This window comes from Carassius gibelio, chromosome B16 (genome assembly GCF_023724105.1).
Source record: "Carassius gibelio isolate Cgi1373 ecotype wild population from Czech Republic chromosome B16, carGib1.2-hapl.c, whole genome shotgun sequence".
Lineage (NCBI taxonomy): Eukaryota > Metazoa > Chordata > Actinopteri > Cypriniformes > Cyprinidae > Carassius > Carassius gibelio.
Genome location: NC_068411.1, coordinates 27,031,256 through 27,052,157, shown reverse-complemented (window position 1 = coordinate 27,052,157; position 20,902 = coordinate 27,031,256). Strand labels below are relative to the sequence as shown.

Sequence of the window (20,902 nt, the reverse complement as noted above, 5' to 3'; positions counted from 1 at the left end):
CTGGTCTGTTGGGAGTGTGTGTGTGTCTGACACTTTACCAGCATCCATCTCTGCTTTCTGTCCAACTGGTGTTTACACTACATCAGCTGTCTGAAGTACTCTCATCTCTCTTTTTTTCATATGACACTCAGAATGATTTATTAGAAGTCTGACTTGTATTTTGTGCATTTGTGGAAATTCTTGCAGTGTTTTTACTCGACTGATCCTGTTGTTGTGTTAAAGCTTATGAAATGAGGCCGAACGGCCCAGCGGTCAACGGCAGGAAAGGCAAGTCTCTCCAGGCGTGTGTTTGCGGTGTAGCTTAGCAGTATTTTCCTCTTCATCTTCTTTTCCTCACCTTCAGGGCTTGGTATTTATATTATGATATATTTTTTTTATATATCAAATAATCACAATGTGTTTACATTTTAAAGTCTGAAATATGTGAAATCAAAATTGACCACATTTTCTTTCTTAATGTGCAAATCTAGTGCATACTAAAAACAAAAAAGTGAGTTTAGGGTTGGAGTTTATTAATTTCAGTTTTTCTGTTATATTGAATTACAAATGTTTAATAATCGTTCCTCGTGTTAATTTACAGAATTTTTACCTATCACCCAGTCCTTACATCTTTAAAATGTCTTTTCTTAACTCAAAAACTGAAGGATTGACGTGTCACAGATCTTTGCACGAGTTCTGCATGGATGAGTCGGTTTCTGGCTTTTTCTCTGTCTGTTTCTAGGTCAGTCTCTCCCTCTTCACGACTCTCATATATTCTCTCTTGTGTGGGTTGTCATTGTTTTAATGCATTTTGCTGTGAATAATGAGGGATATTTATAGAGAGATTGTGTTGAATTAAATTGATCTGGCTTGTGTCTGCACAAGTGTTGTGCACTATAGCTAGTGACTTATACTCTAAATACAGCCAGACATTATTTAAAACACTGTTCTGCTTAAAGTCATTTTGCAATGTTTCTTTACTTTAGATGTTATAGAATTATATATTTTTTTATACAAATGTAAATCGGTGGTTATTCTGACCGCATTGATTTGTAGGATGCAGTTCTGTGGTTTAACCAGCAGATGACGCACAATCATGTGTTGAGAGGAGCTGTTCGCTGCATCAGTGCTGAAATTAGAAAATTACTCTCTCTCTACCTCTTCACCCTTTTGATTTATTTTACAAAGCCAACTTAATGCAAAAACTAAATACAGAAGAATAACGTCTGCAGACTGTATTTCAGGAACAAACATTGATATATGAAAAAATATTTGAATGTTTAATCAGTCTTAATGTATTGCATTAGACACAAAATACATAAGAAATGTCAGAAATACACTTTTTAATGAAACTAAAGGAATACAAAATGTCACATTTAGATTTTCAAGCCTGATTTACCTGTTAGTGTTCAGATATATTTGTCCACTCTAGCTGCACAATGGGGGAATTACAATCCCTCAGTTTGTTTGGCACACATCAAGCCATATGCTAACGCTGCCTGTGTCTCTGTGTCAATGACCTGCATGGTAAGAGGTGACATGGGAGGACCAGCAGAGCTCAGTGGTCAGTACTGGTCACTCATCTAACGGTCATCAGGAGGAGACGCACATCACTGCTCAGACAGGTTTGACCTCTGACCTCTCTGAACTTGACCCTGTCTGCTCTTTCCGCTCTTCCTCTGAATGATTTTGAGCTTTGGCTTTAAGTCTCTGGATGAATAAGGGCAGTGCACGTGAAGTTAATGAGGAAGGTGAAAGTCAATTGACCATTTGATGCTCATGGCACACAAAACTGACAAGATCTGACTGAAATCGTCAGTTTCAGTTTGATTTGCTTAATTATCTACACGCAAATTTTAACAAGATTTTCCGTAAAGAGACTATTACATGATCATTTCTGTCATTGTTTATCTAAAACCCAATTAGTTATAAAATAAACATCATCTATATTTCTAGATGAATAAATCACAACAGTAGCATCACAGTTTGTGTTATTGTTGGTGTGAATTAAGGTTATTTAAGCTGTTTATGTTTAGTTTTTTAATCATCTTTAACTATTGAAATTGCTCAAGTACATGCAGTCATAAATCAGCTTTGAAAGAATCCTTTAATTTCTTAACCAAGTCAGTTTTTATTTGATCGAAATTATATTTAAAAAAGAAATTTTCAGTTTTAATGCATTTTAAAATTTAATTGTAATATTTGAAAATATTATGTCCTATTCTGTTAAATTATTAAAAATACAAGTATCAAATTTTTACAAAAAACCTGACCTGGAATGGTAATGTTTCTTCTTATTTACAGTATATATATATATATATATATATATATATATATATAGCTTGCAATTCACATTTAACCAGTCACATATAAGTAGACACGCTCTCTTTATGTGAGTTTTCATTGTCCATTCACATTGTGCAATCAGAACATTCAAGTAAAAAAATAAAAACTAAAACAATTTTAACAATGTCTTTTTAAATAGAGATGTTCATCTCCACTTTGTGCACAAAGCTTATGGAAATTATAGAGCTGCGTATGATGAATATAGCTTCAGACAAATGTATTAATGTGTTGAATGTATTACTGAGCTAAACATAAATGAGATGACGATGATACAAGCGTCAGTGACAAAGCAGAACAATGTTATTCTTGCTCTGAGGATCTTGTTCCAGAATAGCTTTCTGATAAGATGGTTGTGTGTGTGTGTGTGTGTGTGTTTGGGGAGGTTAATAGGATCCGGTTAATGAATGTCCCATCAGTGCAGCCGTCTGTGTGGAATGGCATCATCTTGAGGATGATTAATGCATAAGAAATGTGCTTGGGTACACAAGATCATGCACGCAGGGTTGTGGCATGATTAATGTCGCGGCGAATCAAAGCACGGCTCGAGAAAACAATGAAGAACTGAGAAAAAAATGAGCCGTATCAGCAGATTGTGTTCCCTGTGAAGAGACAGATAAAGAATTTGAATATTGAGAGGAGGAGGGTGTCCAATTAGTGCAAAACAGTGGCCTTAGACGCCAGCGCCATTATATAAGATACTACACGTGCATTGAACAAATGATCTAAACGAGGATGCTGGGATATCTGTGATCAGGACCAGACTGAAGGATCATTAGGACACCTTTCTCCAGTGCCTGATTCAGAGATGATGTTCTGACTACATTCTTAAAAAAGGTTCCAAAATCAGGTTTTCCCAGTGTGAAGAATTTCACATTTTTGATTCCTCAAAGAACCTTTCAGTGAGCAGTTCTTAAAAGAACCGTTATTTTCTTAGTGTGAAGAACATTTAAGAATCTTTTTCTACTATAAGAACTTTTTATGCAATGGGAAGTTTCCATGAATGCTAAAGGTTCTTCACTAATAAAGAACCTTTTTTTTTTTTGTAGTCCCTTAGTGATAATAACTATAGTGTTTTTGTGATATTCTTTAAGGTAGATGTGTTTAGACATGCTTTGGATAGCTTTAGCATGCTTGCAGTAAATGGGATGTGACAGCCATTTGTAAAGCAGTTTCAGTCATTTAGAGAATTCTGCATCATTCATGGTGTAATGCATTATGCATTACTGCAAATGATGTATTGTACACATGTCTGCAGAATGTCAGGCAAAGTGTCAGATATATATATATAATTTTTTATCAGAATGTCTAAAGCAGGGTCAGTAATGGTCCAAGAACTCATAGCCACCAATGATAAAACTGCTGTGAGGCACATTTGACAAAAGTTTGGGATTGAAATGATTTTGAAGGCTGCATTTATGTGATCAAAAATGCAGTATAAGCAGTTATATTGTGAAATAATATTACAATTTAAAATAACATTTTTCTTTTTTTTATATATATTTTCAAATGTAATTTATTTCTGTGATTCAAAATTAATTTTCAGTGGCAGTCTTTAGTGTCATGTGATCCTTCAGAAATTGTTCTAATATGCTGATTTGCTGCTCAGGAAACATTTTTATTATAAGTGTTGAAAGTAGTTATTCCACGTTATATTTCTATGGGAAAATGGCCATGCAAGTGTGTACTTTCAGTGTTGATAAATTTAATATGGCCTTGCTGAATGAAAGTTTTAATTCCTTAAAAAAACTAAATCTTACTGACCCCAAAACGAAACCACTCTGGACCATGAGTTACAGCAGTTTTACATTTTTAAAGCACTGCCTTAAACAAATGAACTGCCTGAAAATTACTGTGAGACTTAAAAGTTTGATCATTTTGTTGTTATTTTACTTGGATATATTGTATCTGTGAGGGTTATGTTTAGCATCCATTTGCTCCTCAAACACATGTGACTGGTGCCACGACCTGGTTTTATCAAATGACAGGTTATTTCTCTTCAGGGTTTGTGGAGACTATCCCACTCCTCTCTCTTCTATCCTCCTTTCTTTCCACAGGTCTTTTTATTCATTCCTGTCTGCATGCTCTATTAACATTCCTCTAGTGTTTCAGGGTTTGTTTTGAAGCAGGACTGGCTGCTCTTCGTGTTTTCCCTCTTTCTTTCCCCTCTTCTTTAATGATCTTTTCTCTTTGTATCGTGAAACTTGAATCTTGTGTTTGTGGTTTTATCTGCTTGTCATGTGTTGTGTTTCCCTGTTTATTTTTTTTTCTGTGTTGTTGTTGTTGTTGTTGATGATGTTTTCCCTCCCGTGTGTTTTTGCCCCTGATTTCTCGTCCCTTCTTTCTGCGCACCTCCTCTCACACCCCTCTCCTCTGTCTGTCTGTCCATTTTTGTGATGTGACCCCCTCACTCCCCCCCTCCCAGAAGGCACGGACTCCCCCAGTCAAACAAACTCAGGTCTGTCCTTTCTTCTGCTTTGCTTTTCTCGTCTTCCTCCACGCCGTGTCCCAGCTCCTCTCTGTTTGAAGCACTCCCGTTCAGGAACTATTCACCCAAAAATGAAACTTGATATATCAGCTAGAGAATGTAGTTAATGACTAGTTTGGACCAGTTAGAAACCATCAGAAACTATTGTGGATGTCTCAGCAGGTCACGCTGCAGTGTGCGCATAAACAATCAATATAGGGTTAATCTCACAGAGAGTTTGTTTCTGCCATTGGAATAAAAACAAAAAAATTAACAGAATTATCAATTCTGATTTGTGATATTTGTGTGATATATACTTGCAAGTGCACACGATTTAGCATTTTTATTTTACAGTTCTGAAAAAAAGTCAGAATTGCAGGACATAAACTTTTAGTTGTTTTTAGATATTTTTTCTTGCATTATAATTTTTTTTTTTTTTTTTTGGAATTGTGACTTTATATCCAACAATTCCTACTTATTTTCTCTTAATTTTGAATCTTAAAGACACATTCTGAGGGAAAAAAGTTCTCCATTCTGATATTTTCTTTAAGACTCACAGTTCTGACTGTGTAACTTACAATTGCTAGAATGCAATTCTGAGAAAAAAAAGTTAGAATTGCATGATGTAACCTTGCAATTGCAATTAAAAAAGAAAATTGAATGAATTTAAGTTCATGAGATTTGGGCAATGTCATAGTAGAATAGCTTATCAATTAGAATATACTATTATATATGTTGTGTATATAGAGCTGGACATTGTGAGACTTGACCTCTACTATTTCGCACTGCAGTACACACAGTTAAATATATTCATTTTGCACGTAGTAATGAGTGTAAAAACTATAGAGGAGTAAATGCTGGGACTGTGCTTGAAAAGTGAACACCATCTCTTTCTGCTGTTTGGTTGCCAGTGAGGCTTTATAAATCCATCACTCCTTCTCTCTGCCCTTTTTTATGTGTATTTTATTCAGCTCGTTCCTTTTTTGCAAATCATAGGAATTGCTGTTTGTTGTGAAGCCCATGAGCTTTTTTTATCAGCTTCAGTCATAATCTTGTGCGATTATGATCATGTGTGTGCATTCATATTTTGAAAAACATTTCAAAATGGTGATGTCCTTCGAATGAAAAAAAATACTTTTTCAGCAAACTTGATTCTGGAATTGTTTCTCCAGTCATGTTCTCCATAGGGTACTTTTTTTTAAATCAGATAAAAGGTATAAGACTGTATATTTAAGGTCTTTTAAGAGGCACTGAAACATTGTTAATGACATAATTTAATCTTGCATTGTACCCATCAAACTATTTTTTTCAAAATTATTGCAAAATATCCCTTTATTCTCTACCATTCAAAGGTTTGGGATGAGTAAGATTTTCAATTCTTTTTAAAAAGAGGTATTTTATGCTGACTAAAGCTTCATTTGTTTGATCAAAAATATATAAAAAAAAGTGAAAAATTATTAAAATTTAAAGTAACTGTATTCTAAAAATGTTATTTAGTCCTGTGATCCAAAGTTGCATATTCAGCATCATTGCTACAGTATTTACTGTAACATTTTCCTTCAGAAATCCTTTTTTTTTTCTTTTTTTAATTAGGCCCCGTCTTTTAAATGGTATTACAAATAGACAAATGACAGCTGTTTGAGAGTTTTGTCATTTGTAATGTTTTATGGCAGTGGATGATGCTTAGCTTTTTTTGATTGGTGGATCTCTCCTCAGAATGAATGATGGCTAATTTTGCTATTTAATGCAATTTAATGTAAGTGAAATTGAATCACACTATATTATTGTTTAAAATGAATTTCTCTATGGAGAAAAGGAATTGGATTTTGTATCCTGATTGTTGCGTACAGTTCTTGGTTATGGCTTGAGCTAATGAAGCTGGCTTCATGACAGCATAAGTGATGATATATCACATCATGGTTATTTCCAGAAGGTGTTCATGTCTCATTTGCATCCACTTTCATTCTTTTTTATTAGTGTGCTTGTTTTTCTTTTCTATACCATCTCTCTTTGAAGAACTTAGTTTAGATAATGAAGTGTGTTGTATGGTTGCGGATTATCTAAACTTTTGTATATGGATTGACTTAGGGCAAGATTTCCCAGGATGCAAAGTGTTCTGAAAGCACTTTCAGCTGTGAATGTGGCATTAAACTTAAAAAAAAAAAAAAGAAAGAAAAAAACACACTACATGTATGAACTTCACTATAGCACTGCAATTAAATCCAATTAATCTAATGATTCTGAGAGCACTAATCATTGGGTAATTTGCTGAAGGGCACAATTGCTATTGGAAAGAGAAAATTGCTATTGACATTTACTGCACCTGCACTAACAAAGACAGATGTAGTTTACTTCACACGACTCAAAGCCACAATCTAATTCAGTTCCTTGCTTGTGCAAACAGGCTGCTTAGTTGTAGCTTGTTGCCTTGCGGTCGTTAAGTTTTTTTATGAATAAACATCAAATTGTGCTATTAGTTTTAGTATCACAGAGACTCTGGCCAGTAAGGAACCTCCCTTGAAACTGTATAGTAAAATGCAGAAAACCACAAACAGCCTCGTAACTGCTTAGAAAACTCTCGTGGCCATAATAACATGCTAAAAAACCTAGTATTACGGATACTTCCTGTGTCTATTTGCCTCTTTAAGATGAATTACTTGAGGTATTGTCCAAATTGTAAGTCACTTTGGATAAAAGCATCTGCTGAATGAATAAATGTAAAGGTAAAAACACCCCAAACATGCTACAGTCACCCTAGCCACCACAGAACAATGCTAAAAACATTTACATCACCATGTGTTTAGTACTAAATTGGATAAATTGAACATGCACTTAATTTATTGCTCCGATTTACTAATAGTAAATTATTCTTTACTATTTAGATGATGTAAAGTGTGTGTCAGGTTTATGACTTTTGTAAGTTCATTACACAATCAAACTTCAGCTCTCATAAAAGTACTAAAAAGATCAGTTAGCTTCTTAATCATTAAACCTCTGTAACTTGCTACAGTTTATACATATACATTTTTTTCTTCTCTGTCCTGCATGATTTAGAATATGCCAGAGTGTGAAGAAATGTACAGCTAATTATTTTAATTTTTGACGGGTAGTTTGGTATTAAACAGACGGATGTCTCATATGTTCACATTTCAGAAACATTTGCTGCATTGTATGAAACTCCTCATGAGAAACGTTAGCTAGCTCTGTTAGTTCAGTGTTGTAGATTATTTGTAGATTATTTGTAGATTCATTGGTGAACAGGTTAACAGATCAGATCCCATCTAGCCTCACCAACATCACAAGGCACTTCCAAACACGCAAACTCATTGGCATCTGCTGTGCTCCATAGGTGCTATGGATGTGGAGGAACGAACGCGGCAGATGAAGCTGAAGATGAACAAGTATAAACAGGGAACCGGCTCGGATTCAAGGCTGGAACAGGACTATCACAAGGCAAGTAAAAGTTGTCTACCGCTCCAATATTTCATATGAAAAACAGTTCAACACTTTTTAAATGAGTAAATATGGTTATCACTCATTTCACAAATTCGTTTGTTTTCATGCTTAATAGTCGTAATATTTGTATTTTGAATAAATGTATTAGTTTTATTCACGCTACATGAGATCATCACAGTTAAATAATACTCCTGGTTTCTTGAATAATGTAATATTTAATAATAATATTAATAATAATTGTATTATATTTTTTTATTTAAATGTTCTATAATAAATTGTAATCTGAATAAAGATGGGGTCATTTTTGTTTCATTTGTTGATTTTAAAATATATGCATGCATGCATGCATGTATTTTATTTTATTTTATTTTATTTTATTTTATTTTATTTTATTTTATTTTATTTTATTTTATTTTATTTTATTTTATTTTATTTTATTTTATTGACCAAGCTCTTTTTTCACCCCATTAGTTTAGTTTAGTTAGCTAATTACTATATATTTAGTTAGCTATTTTTGTTTGTGGTTTTTAGTTTAGCTAACTAATTTGTCCGTAGTAAAACAGTTGTGAAATTTTTATACTGTAGATCTATATACTGAAGTCTTCCGGGTTTGTGGTCTCTGCTCAGTATATACATTAGTATTTGTGTACACTGGACATTGTGCTGAGATACAGCTCCATATATTGCTATATCGCCTTCCCTTTGTATCCTTTTAAGCGTGTGGTATGAAAAGCATTGTACAGGCCCATGAGTTCTGCAGAAACTTATTAAAAACAGATTAAGACTTGGTTTGTTTGCTCTGTCTGATAGAGGCGCCATTGAGGACATAATGTTTATAATCATCATAGTGAGCAATAAGCACCTTAAATAAATATGTTTGCATAAGACACTACAATACCTTTCCATGTCTGTCCAAGACAGAATTACCAAGAAAGCCTTAGTATAAACACAGTGGCTTTTCGTTTTAATGATGCTTGTTGTTCCTTTTAGGGTACTTTTTGTACAATAAATAAATAAATAAATAAATAAAAACCTTATTTGACACATTTATTTTTTGTTTTTATCAAATTATGCTGTAAGTATTTAATGCTTTTTTAATGCAACTTAATTCACCTTCAAGGTAAACATTTTATCAGTTCCATGCATTCCCTGGGAATCAAACCCATGCTGTATTTTGTTTTTTAGCTTAAAGCATGCTCATTATTATAATTTTTATTATTATTATTATTAATAATAATAATAAATTATTTATGTATTTATTTTAAAATTATTATTATTATTATTATTATTATTATGTATTGTTTTTGTATCTATTTATATTAATTCATTTTTCATTTAATGTTTATTATTTTTATTTAATCAAAATTTGTATTTGTTTGTTTTTTATTTATACTCTTTGAATTTTATTTATTTACAATTTATTATTATTATTATTATTATAATTATTAATTGATATATCATCATTATTGTTTATTCATTATTATTATTATTGTTTTTGTTATTATTGTTATTGTTATTGTTAAGTTATTTCTTTGTATGAATTTTCAGTTCCACTAGCATGGAAGTAATGAATAAAAAAAATAATGATAGCTTCTATATACCAAAAAAAATCCCATTTGCCATATAATTGAAAATGAAAGCGCCACTTGGCCTCTAACACCTTTGTGTTTTCTGTTTGTTGTCTGTAAGCATCTGACGGCATGTGTTGTGTTGTGTTTGTTCTGCAGCGTTCAGGCAGGGATCCTCAGCGGGGAGAAAACCTCTCGGCCAAGTCTTCGGACAGTGATGTTAGCGACGTGTCCGCTGTGTCGAGAACCAGCAGTGCGTCTCGATTCAGCAGCATGAGCTACATCTCTGTCCAATCAGAACGGCCGCGAGGCAGCCGCAAGATCAGGTGAGACGGCCTCTTCTGAAGTCAGGATCACTGTCAAACCTGTGTGCCACAGTTCAGTCCGGGATCAGTTCAAAGCGAAGGCTCCAAAACGGTGTTCTTTTAGGCCACGCACATACTGCTACGTTTTGGGAGTGACAACTGCAGTTATTTGCAGGAGTGAATTCCTTATGTTTTGGCTTCTCCTGACTGTAAACAAGAAACATGGATGTTAATAGTTTAGCTTGTTTGGTGTTCTGGACCAAACTATTGTCAAAGTCTGGAAAACAGTGTTTTTTCTGCACTATTTATTCTGAATTAGCTTTTATTTTACAGTATATTTTCAGTTTTTTATTTTTATTTTTGTTTTGTTTTATGTGATTTTCTCCTTTTTATTCATTTTTTTATATATAGATTTTTCTATTTAGCTTTAATTTATTTTTATTTCAGTTCTAGTTTTAGTCATTTTAGCTCTTACTACTTTATTTAGGTAACATTTCTATTTAGTTAAAGTTTCCACTTTAGTTGAATATTGAAAATCATATTTTATTAGTTTTATTTATGTAATAATAATACTGCCGGAAACATCATAATCACTTGGAAGTTGGAGGTAAAGCGAGGCACCAAGTTTATGTATGTTTAGTCTCAGCCTCAGCCTCAGACACTTAAATTATAAAATGGCTTATCCCAATTTAAAGACCCACAATTGATAATTCTGTAATCAATTACTCACCCTGTCATCTATCCGAACCCACAAGACCTTTGTTGTTGTTTCTTCGCAACACTAATTAAGATTATTTTTGATGAAATCCGAAAGCTTTCTAACCTAGTATAGACAGTAATGCCACCACAACGTTCAAGGCCCAGAAAGGTAGTAAATTGTTGAATAAATTCATTATTTTTGTTTTCTTTGTGCACAAAAAGTTTTCTCATAGCTTCATAAAATTACAGTTGAACTCCTGATCTCAAATGGAATATTCTAAGCATGTCCGTTCTACCTTCCTGAGCCTTGAACGTTTTAGTTGCGTAGCTGTCTAAAGAGGGCCAGAAAGCTCTTGGATTTCATAAAAAAAAAAAATTATTCATGTTCCGAAGATGAACGAAGGTCTTACAGATTTGGAATTACATGAGGGTAAGTATTTAATGAAATAATTTAAATTTGTGGGTGAAATATCCCTATAACTGCTGAATTTGAAATGAGAATGCAAACAGGATGGAGAATTTAAATGTAAGGAAGTTAGGTAATTCATATTGCGTGTAATATTCAGAATCAGAATCAGAATCAGAAAGAGCTTTATTGCCCAGTATGTTTGCGCATACAAGGAATTTGTTTTAGTGACATAAGCTTCCAGTACACAGAGACACCAACACACAGACAAAAAAAAAATAAAAATAAAAAAATAAAAAAAATATATATATTAAAAAAATGTAGCCAAATAAATAAGTGTATAAACAATTGTGCTATAAATGATAATGGGATAGGATTGAAAAAGATGCAGGGATGTACTAGGATGGAGGGGTAACAAATAAATATAACGATGTTGCACTTTTGTTTGCATAAGCATAAGTGGGGAACATTTAACTGTTCATGAGGTAGATTGCCTGGGGGAAGAAACTGTTTTTGTGCCTTGCTGTTCTGGTATTTGCGGCTCTGAGACGCCGGCCAGATGGCAAAAGTTCAAAAATGGGGTGACTTGGATGTGAGGGATCCAGAGTGATTTTATATTGAATATTGAATGTACGTTTGCCAGCAAAGTTGGAAGGTTCAGAAAATCATGTTTGTGAAGTAATCAGAACTTATTTCTAGATAACAAATACTTAAAGATTATAACACAAAACATGTCTTTTCTATCTTTCAGTTTAAGTGGGCACTTTTTGTCCTGAATATTAGTCAGGCTACACGAATATTGAATACTGCATACAGATATTGTTGGCTCTGTAATGGATTGCTTATTATTTTCTTTATTTGTAATTCAAAGTTCTAAATTGGTATCCAAAATTGCATTTGGGTCAAGATGCATCTCATATCTGAATCATCCAGGTGTATATTTGGTTATATAATGAGGTTATCACTCCTATAAATACCTGCAGTGTGCAGAACAGGATTAAGCACTCTGAAAAGGAGTGTGGATCAAATTTAGCAGCAAGTGTGTACATGGCCTGAGAGAAACAGCAGTTCTGTAGGCTTCATCATAATTTGGGTCTGAGGGCGTTCAAGATTGGGTTCGGTTTAGGTGAGTTTGGCACCAAATCAGTGTAGGCTGTCTGAAATTTTCTATACGTTTTAAATGTAATATGTACTTCCTTTCAAATGTTTGGGGTCAGTGCATGTTTTATTTAAAGAAATTAATACTTTTATTAAGCAAGCATGCATTAAATCGATCAGAAATTGACAGGAAAGACATTGTTAAATTGTTACAGAAGATTTTTATATAAAAAAAATTATTTCCACAAATATATTAAGCAGCCATTATTTTAAACATTGAGCTGGAAACTAGCATATTCGAATGATTTCTTAGGGACCCTGTGAAACTGAAGACTGGAGTAATGATGTTGAAAATGTAGATTTGCATCACAGGAATACATTACATTTTAAAATATATTCAAATAGAAAACTGTTATTTTAAATTGTAATAATATTTGACGTTATTACTGTTTTTACTGTATTTTTGACAAAAAAAATGAAGCATTGGTAAGCATAACAGCCTTCTTAAAAACACATTGTACTGACATCAAACGTTTGAACGGTAGTGTACTTTCATATCATTTCTGTCTGTCGTTCAACATTTTCATAATTCGCTCCATATCAATAAACACAAACAGTTACTTTTACTGAAATACTAGTAAATAATCACCAACAAACTAGAGGTGAATATTTCAGTTCTGCAAGCTTTGAAACATATTTTTGTTCTGTTTTATGTGCATACTGTCTGGCTTCTGTTGTTTTTACTGTTTGCATTGCGTTGTTTTGTTGTGTTGTTGTCATTCATTCATTCCTACTTTACGGTTTACATCCAGGTAGTGTTGACACTTGTTTTCACTGTGCTTCATTTTTGTTCTGCATGCTGCTTACACTTCTGCTTCTGCCGGCCACGCCCACAGCAATGCAGTGCGGGGGCGGAGCCTCTCCAGGGAGGGGGAGGGGTCAATTGGTGAGGCGGTACAGGAAGAAGCAGGATTAGAGGAGGACAGAGGGAGGAAGAGAGGAGGGGGGAGGGAGGGAAAACTGAGGAGACAGACAGAGAGTGTAGATAGAGAGGATGCAGAGCTGGAGGAGGAGTCTGAAGAGGGCGTGGCCCAGAGGACGGTCTCAGAGACGGACCTCAGGTAAACTATAGACATGGCAACCAGCTGTATCTTATACCATAACTACAAGACATTCCATTAGTATACACATTTAAAGTTTTACCCTTAAAGTGATAGAAGTTTTAAAATGAATAAAGTAAATATATATATAAATTTCACATATTTGTCAAAATACTATTACTTTTATTCATTTAAATATTTGTTTGTTTATTCATTTATTTATTTATTTTTTCATTTTTTTTTTCATTATTTTATCTAAGAAGTAATCTTGAAAACTGGTAAATGAAAAAACAAAATATTTACAAACATTACATCCAGTGTTATTTTAGTGTGATTGTAGTATTATTATAGTTTTTACTCATATTTGAGTTATTTTTATTTTTCAATATTACTGTATATATTTATATACTTTAATATTTTTTAATTTTAAATGTTTAGTCATTTTTATTAGTGTTTTTTTAATTAGGTCAGTATAGTTTTTTTTTTTTTTGTTATTTTAGTTCATCAATTTAAACAAAATAAAAATTTTAAATGTTGCATTGGCTAATCGTAGCTATTTTTATTTATTCCTTATTTACTTTATCTCAAAGAAAGAAATGTTTTTCTTAAGGTTTTAGTTTTAGTTCTCATCGATCCACAAACAATCATTTGAATAAAATAGTATTCAGAACAGAACAGGAAGTATAACATAAACATAATTTGTAATGGCATTCATTATAAACAGCATTTATTATAAATTAATGAATTTATTTAAAGCAAAACTGAAACCGAAATGTATTTCCAATGAATAAAACCTTCGTCTTCAAAAAACAACAGCAACAACATTATTATTATTATTATTATTATTATTATTATTATTATTATAAAGAAGAGATATTTATCTATATTTGTATTTAAAAAAAAATAGTTCAGGGAATATTTAGGATGAGAACCAAACATAAAATAGTTCAGTGCTGTCATGCAGTGTTGGGAATTGGGAATTGGACAGTTGTAGAGTTGGGAATTGGGTAATTAAGTCAAGGATACCTTTTTCATTGGAGGATGACCTAAATAATAATAATGTATTCCAGATATAACCTGAACTAAAGCTGCCAACTCCAGTCCAGTGAAATGAGTGTATAGATACAGTAGATGGCAAGCCATGGTGATCTGCTCATGATGAATGAATCAGTTCTGTGCTAGTGCTGCTTATGTGTGTTTAATGTCTGTATGGCATTTTTATGTGCTGCTGTCTGATTGTGCTGTGACTAAAATTAAACATTTGTGATGGCTTTATTTGAGGTTTATTAAGAACATGAAATGTTTTATTTCAATGTCCCCAGACCTTCTAATAGCCCTTTTACCCCTATAAAGGCCTCCATTCAGAGACAGCTTCACACTCTGTTGACACTATTATGAATGACAATGACCTTATTTTCATGACAATGAAGCAGTTTTTGATTCTATAAGTTATTCAGTTACATTTTGTATTTGATTTGATTGGATGACTGGATATGGTGTAAAATGCTTTTTAATTGCTTTTTGTAGTGCTGTTTTAGTATTGAGATTCATTGTAATTTGTAGCAGTTTTTTTGTATTTTTGTATATAGATAAAGATATTTTAAAGTTTAGTTGTAGTATATTATGAATTTAGTCGTTTTTGTATATATTTTAAGTTTAGTCAAAATTTAATAAATTCTGGTGTTTTTGTAAATTTTAGAAGTTTCTGTTTGTTATATATACAAATATATTATACAATAATTTTTTTATTTCATTTTTTGTTGTTTTAGTACATCAAGGTAAACTAAATAAAATAAATAAACTAAATTAAAATGAGAAATGCTGCCTTTTATAAAATACAAATATTTGTCTCATAGTTCACATCATTCTCTTCACTCTCTGAGGCAGAAGTCTCCAAACTCATCCTTTCTAATCATCCTTCTACTTGTCCGCTTGATCCTATTCCATCTCATCTCCTTCAAGCCATTTCTTCTGCAGTTGTACCTGCACTCACTCACATCATGAACACTTCCCTCCACACTGGTGTTTTTCTCTCATCATTTAGACAGGCTTGCATAACTCCGCTACTTAAGAAACCTAGCCTCAACCCATCTCTTTTAGAGAACTACAGACCAGTTTCCCTTCTTCTTTTCATTGCAAACCACTTGAACGAGCTGTGTTCAACCAAGTCTCTGCCTTTCTCAAACAACAACCTCCTTGATCGCAACCAAATGGATTCAGAAGTGGACATTCAACTGAGACTTGCTCTCAGTAGTTGAAGCTCTAAGACTAGCAAGAGCGGAATCTAATCTCGGAATCTCGCTTGACCTATCCGCTGCTTTTGACACTGTTAACCACCAGATCCTATGGTCAACTCTACTTCCAAAGAGCATCTCAGGAAATGCACTCCAGTGGTTTGAGTCTTACCTATCAGATAGGTCCTTCAAAGTATCTTGGAGAGGTGAGGTGTCCAAGTCGCAACATCTATCTACTGGGGTGCCTCAGGGCTCAGTTCTTTGACCACTTCGATTGTGAATTGGTTTGGGTAGTTACTGGGGGTAGGTCTTGATAAGCCTAGGGCTTCTACCTATCCCTTTTTGAACAGGTTTATTATTATGCTATAATTTATTTATTTATTTATTTTTGTTTATTAATATGGATATTTCTTATGCATTGCTGTCATTTTTTAATTGTTCGAAATAAAGATTTCATTCATTCATTCAGTTCTCTTCTCTGTCTACATGGCATCATTAGGTTCTGTCATTCAGAAACATGGCTATGATGATGACACTCAACTCTACCTCTCATTCCATCCTAATGATCTGACGGTACCTACTCGCATCTCAGCTTGTCTAACAGACATTTCTTACTGGATGAAGGACCATCACCTTCAACTCAACCTTGACAAGACAGAACTGCTTGTGGTTCCAGCAAACCCATCGTTTCATCACAATTTCACCATTAAGTTAGGCATCAACCATAACTCCTTCAAAAATAGCCAGAAACCATGGAGTTATTATTGATGATCAGCTGACTTTCTCAGAGCACATTGCTAAAACTGTCCAGTCCTGCAGATTTGCTTTATTCAACATTAAGAAGATCAGGCCCTTTCTTTAAGAACATGCTGGACAACTCCCTGTTCAAGCCCTTGTTCTGTCCAGGCTGGACTATTTCAATGCTCTCTTGGCAGGTCATCCAGCCAGTTCTGTCAAACCTCTACAATTAATCCAGAACGCGGCAGCAAAATTAATTTTCAATGAGCCGAAAATAATACACATTACACCTCTGTTTATCAATTTGCACTGGATACCAATTGCTGCTCACATAAAATTCAAGGCATTGATGTTTGCCTACAAAACCACCACTGGCTCTGTACCTTTACCTAAATGTATTACTTCAGACTTATGTGCCCTCTTGAAGCTTGCGTTCTGCAAGTGAACGTCGCTTGATTGTGCCATCCCAAAGAAGCACAAAGTCACTTTTACGGACTTTTAAATTAAATGTTCCCTCCTGGTGGAATGACCTCCCCAACTCAATCCGAGCAGCTGAGTCCTTAGCCATCTTCAAGAATCGGGTTAAAACCCATCTCTTCTATCTTTATTTGACCCTCTAACTTTAGCACTCACTATTCTAATTCTATTCTTTAAAAAAAAAAAATCTAACTATCTTTCTAATCTTTTTGTATTCTATCTATTTTCTTTCCATTTATTATACATTTATAAAAAAGACTTCTAACACTAGCATTCTCTATTATTTTTCTATTCTGTTTTCTTTTTATTTATTATATTATGTAAAAGCCCTTGCTATGTGTACTGCATTTAAGCTAACTTAGAGTTGTTATAGAACTTTTATATCATTGCTCTTTTGTTGTTTTTGATTGGTTCCATTGTCCTCATTTGTAAGTCGCTTTGGATAAAAGCGTCTGCTGAATGAATAAATGTAATGTAGTTCATGTTTATTTGATTTCAAGTAAGTTTTCATTTTTGTTACTTTAATGTAAATTATTTTTAACTTAATTATAAAAAAATTAAAGGGAATAGAATACATATTTAAATATTCAAATAATTTAGATATATATTATTACTATTATTATTTATTTACATAATCAATAAAATAAGCTTAATTTTAATGAAATAATATCAATAATGCCACAGCTTCATTTACTTCATACAGAATATGATATCTGCTTTTTTTATTTCAGGTTTTGTTAGAGTCACTCATGTATGTAGCAGGGCTCCATCAGTCCAGCTCTTTGTGTTCATGTTTAACTGCTCTCTCAGGCCGTATTTGTGGTATTTCTGAGCTCATGTTCATCATCTCTCAGTGTTGACACTGCACTTGTCATCTGGGCCTCTGAGCGATGCATTAGACTCTGATCGAGTTTGTAATGAGGGAGATAGGAACACAATTTTCTTTGTTAATAAGTGACTGGAAGCGTACACAGACCTTTGAAGCATATCGTTAATCATATTGCATTAAATGAACACAGACTGGACACAGATTGTGTATAAGGAACAGTGATTTAGCTGAAGAGGCAAAAAGTGTTTGCCTTTAATATCATGTGTTCTTTAGGTGATCTTTCTATCTGCCCGTGTCTATTGAGGCATGATGGATAAGCCAATACGTGCTTTGAGAAAACAGGAAGTGATGTAAGCAGCTTTGCATTGATGATGTTGGAAGAGCCACAGGCATTGTCTGCCTCATTAGGTGACTTGTGTAATATATAAGAGACATGTGTTCTGGTGCCTGTGGTTTTCTGTGGGCTAGTTATGCAATTTCATGACTAATATACACATATGAAACTTGAAGGTGGAAAAAAGAAGGAAAACAAAGCCATAAAGAGGTTACTTAGCATTGCCTTATAAGGCATCAAGAGTCCGTGAGGTTTGTGAGCAGTCGCTGAGTTCACAGCACACAGACGGTCATGAGATCTCTTATTGGTTTCCATTGTTTTTTGTGGTAATATTAGACTTTAGTCAGACAATTTCAAATCAGCGATTTCAGTGTCAAAAGCAGAAGCCCTTTATTGCAAAAATCATTTTCAGAATCAGTAACTTAGTCGTGTTTTACAGTAAAAATGTTCAGTATAAGCATCCTTTAAAATAGATAAATGCACTTGATTGTCACAAATGTCTGGCATAAACTTGTTTTCAGATAATATATGAAGAGTTAATTTGCAAAAACAGCTAACTGTTTTTAATCATTTTCAAAAATCATGTGTTTTTTTATTGTGCATTCCAATTAATCTAAATCAAACTACAGTTGGGTTATTTTGATTTGGTAAAAAAAAAAAAAAAAAAAAAAAAAAAAAAAAAACACAATATAAAACATGATTTTTGAACATAAAAAATTGAATTATCTGTATATATACAATTATCTGTATTAATCCTCCCTAATTTAATACTTTCATCCACTAATAAAATAATTAATTATTAAACGTGGAAAAAAACTAATTAACAAGCATTTTATGCATTTAACATTTAAAATATGAAGATTATTTAAGACATGGGTAACACTTTACACTAAGGTCTATCAGTTAAATTTAGTTACCAAGCAATGCGTTTGTTACAGTATTTATTAATATTTGTTAACATTACTTAATAAAAATACAACTGTTAATTTCAATAAGGTTAAAATGCAACTTTTTATTTTAATAATGTGTTAAATGTTGAAATTTACATGGACAATGAAAAATGAAAAACTTAAAATGTATTTATTTATCTTAGTTCATTAGTTTGTTTGCTAATATAGTTCAATAATGTTAGCATTGTGGCAGAACTGAATACAGACATTGGTTTTGAATATTCAAAGCCAGTGTCTGCATTCAATTCTGCCAGTTTTTGTTTTCTTTCCATATAGCCTACAGTTTGCATTAATTGGATATTTAAAAAGCCAGTTTTTCAGTTACTTTGTAATTTTTCAACTCAACTCAAAGTTGATGAGGTGAGTTGGCTGTAGTTGCTTTGATGGAAGAAAATTTTTAGGATTTATATCTGGTCAGATGGCATAGCATAATTATGTGTTATTTTCTGCATTTAACTAACCCTAACCCTTTTTTTAATGAATGTATGTTAATGATAAAGTTAACATCCCATTGCTATTTCACATTCAACGCCATCATTAATGTGAAACTGAAGCTTCTGTGATAATGTGATCAGATAATGCTGACTTTCTGCTCTGTATTAAATCATTAGCATCTCATTTTCAGAAATGTCAAGTAGAAAGTGTCTGAATAAGCTTTGAGAGGATGCATAGACACTTTCCATCTAAGAAAGTCCAGCATGAGAAAAGACAAATACTGTAGTCTCTACCACAGTTTCAGAATTTGCCATTTTTGATCGGGACTGGAAGTTGATGATGGGACTAAATTTCATTAGCATCGCCTTCAGCGGTTTAGCGCTGCGTCACATTAAATTTAAAGGTCAGTTCTCTGTGGAGTAGAGCAGAGAACATTATTACGCTGTTTAGAGAGCTTAGGGAGCATCTTAACAGAAATATTATGTAGATATTTCACATTTACACACAGTTGTGGTCAAAAGTTTACATACACCTTGCAGAATCTGCAAAATGTTAATTATTCCACCAAAATAAGATGGATCATACAAACTGAATGTGATATTTTACATAATAGATGTTTTCCCTAAAGGAAAGGAAACATGATGGAAACATGATGTATTAAACATTATGAAGATTAGGGTAAAATGTATTTTCTTTGTCTTCTGAGAAACATCAAAGTATCTTCTGTAGCTTCTAAAGGATAATACTAAATGAGAAAATATATATTTAAAATAAGAAAAGTGTACACATCTTCATCTTGTTCAAAAGTTTTTTGCTATTAAAGCATTATGTTTCCTTATGGCATTGGGTTTAAAATATTTTATTGTTAATCATTTTGAAAAATTGTATAAGTACCTTTCATTAGGCTTTTTTTTGGTTGTTGTTATTTGTTTGTTTTTGTTTTTTTCTTCTTCCTCTGAGCTTGTAATTTTTTTTATTATTATTATTTTTTTTTTAATGAAGTATAGAGAATAGTATGTATGTAGCTTTTATGTCAAGTACACCAACATAAGGCCTTAATATAATACCTTTGTCGGAAAGCTTACATTTTAGAATTAAACTTAGAACCTTACATTTGTGTTATTTACTAGACTTTTTAGAATTTTAATCTTCATAATCGTGACGTTGGTTGCTGACAGATCAGATCTTTATACATTCTCTATGTAGACTATCTTTTAGGAGAGGATACGTGATAGTTAACACAACTTTTACTTTAGATTTTGTGCATAATAAACCAAGGTTTTTTCCCCACTGTTTGTAAGATGAAGACGACCTGTCAACATCTTCCAACCATCACGTTTCCACCATGTCAGTTTCAAAAATAACTATAGTGTGTCGCTAGAATACTGTATTAGTGCACAGCTCAAGGGCAGATTTTATGTTATTAAGGCCATCTGAGCTCTTGAGTATTCATTTTGAAAAGAGTATGTATTAATAGTGGTGAT

General features: G+C 33.1%; 1 protein-coding gene across 20 annotated transcripts in view; it reads left to right on the top strand.

Annotated features, from left to right (window-relative positions):
* LOC127975014 (regulating synaptic membrane exocytosis protein 2) overlaps window positions 1-20,902 on the top strand; it is a 144,930-nt gene that overhangs the window by 95,893 nt on the left and 28,135 nt on the right. For 14 of the 20 annotated variants that reach the window (XM_052578741.1, XM_052578726.1, XM_052578724.1 and 11 more), the window contains 3 exons: window positions 4,748-4,780; window positions 8,139-8,242; window positions 9,973-10,139. In XM_052578741.1, coding sequence (XP_052434701.1) covers window positions 4,748-4,780; window positions 8,139-8,242; window positions 9,973-10,139 — 304 coding nt within the window. The remainder of the gene's footprint in view (window positions 1-4,747; window positions 4,781-8,138; window positions 8,243-9,972; window positions 10,140-20,902) is intronic. The other 6 variants (XM_052578742.1, XM_052578729.1, XM_052578727.1 and 3 more) reach the window with 1 other exon arrangement.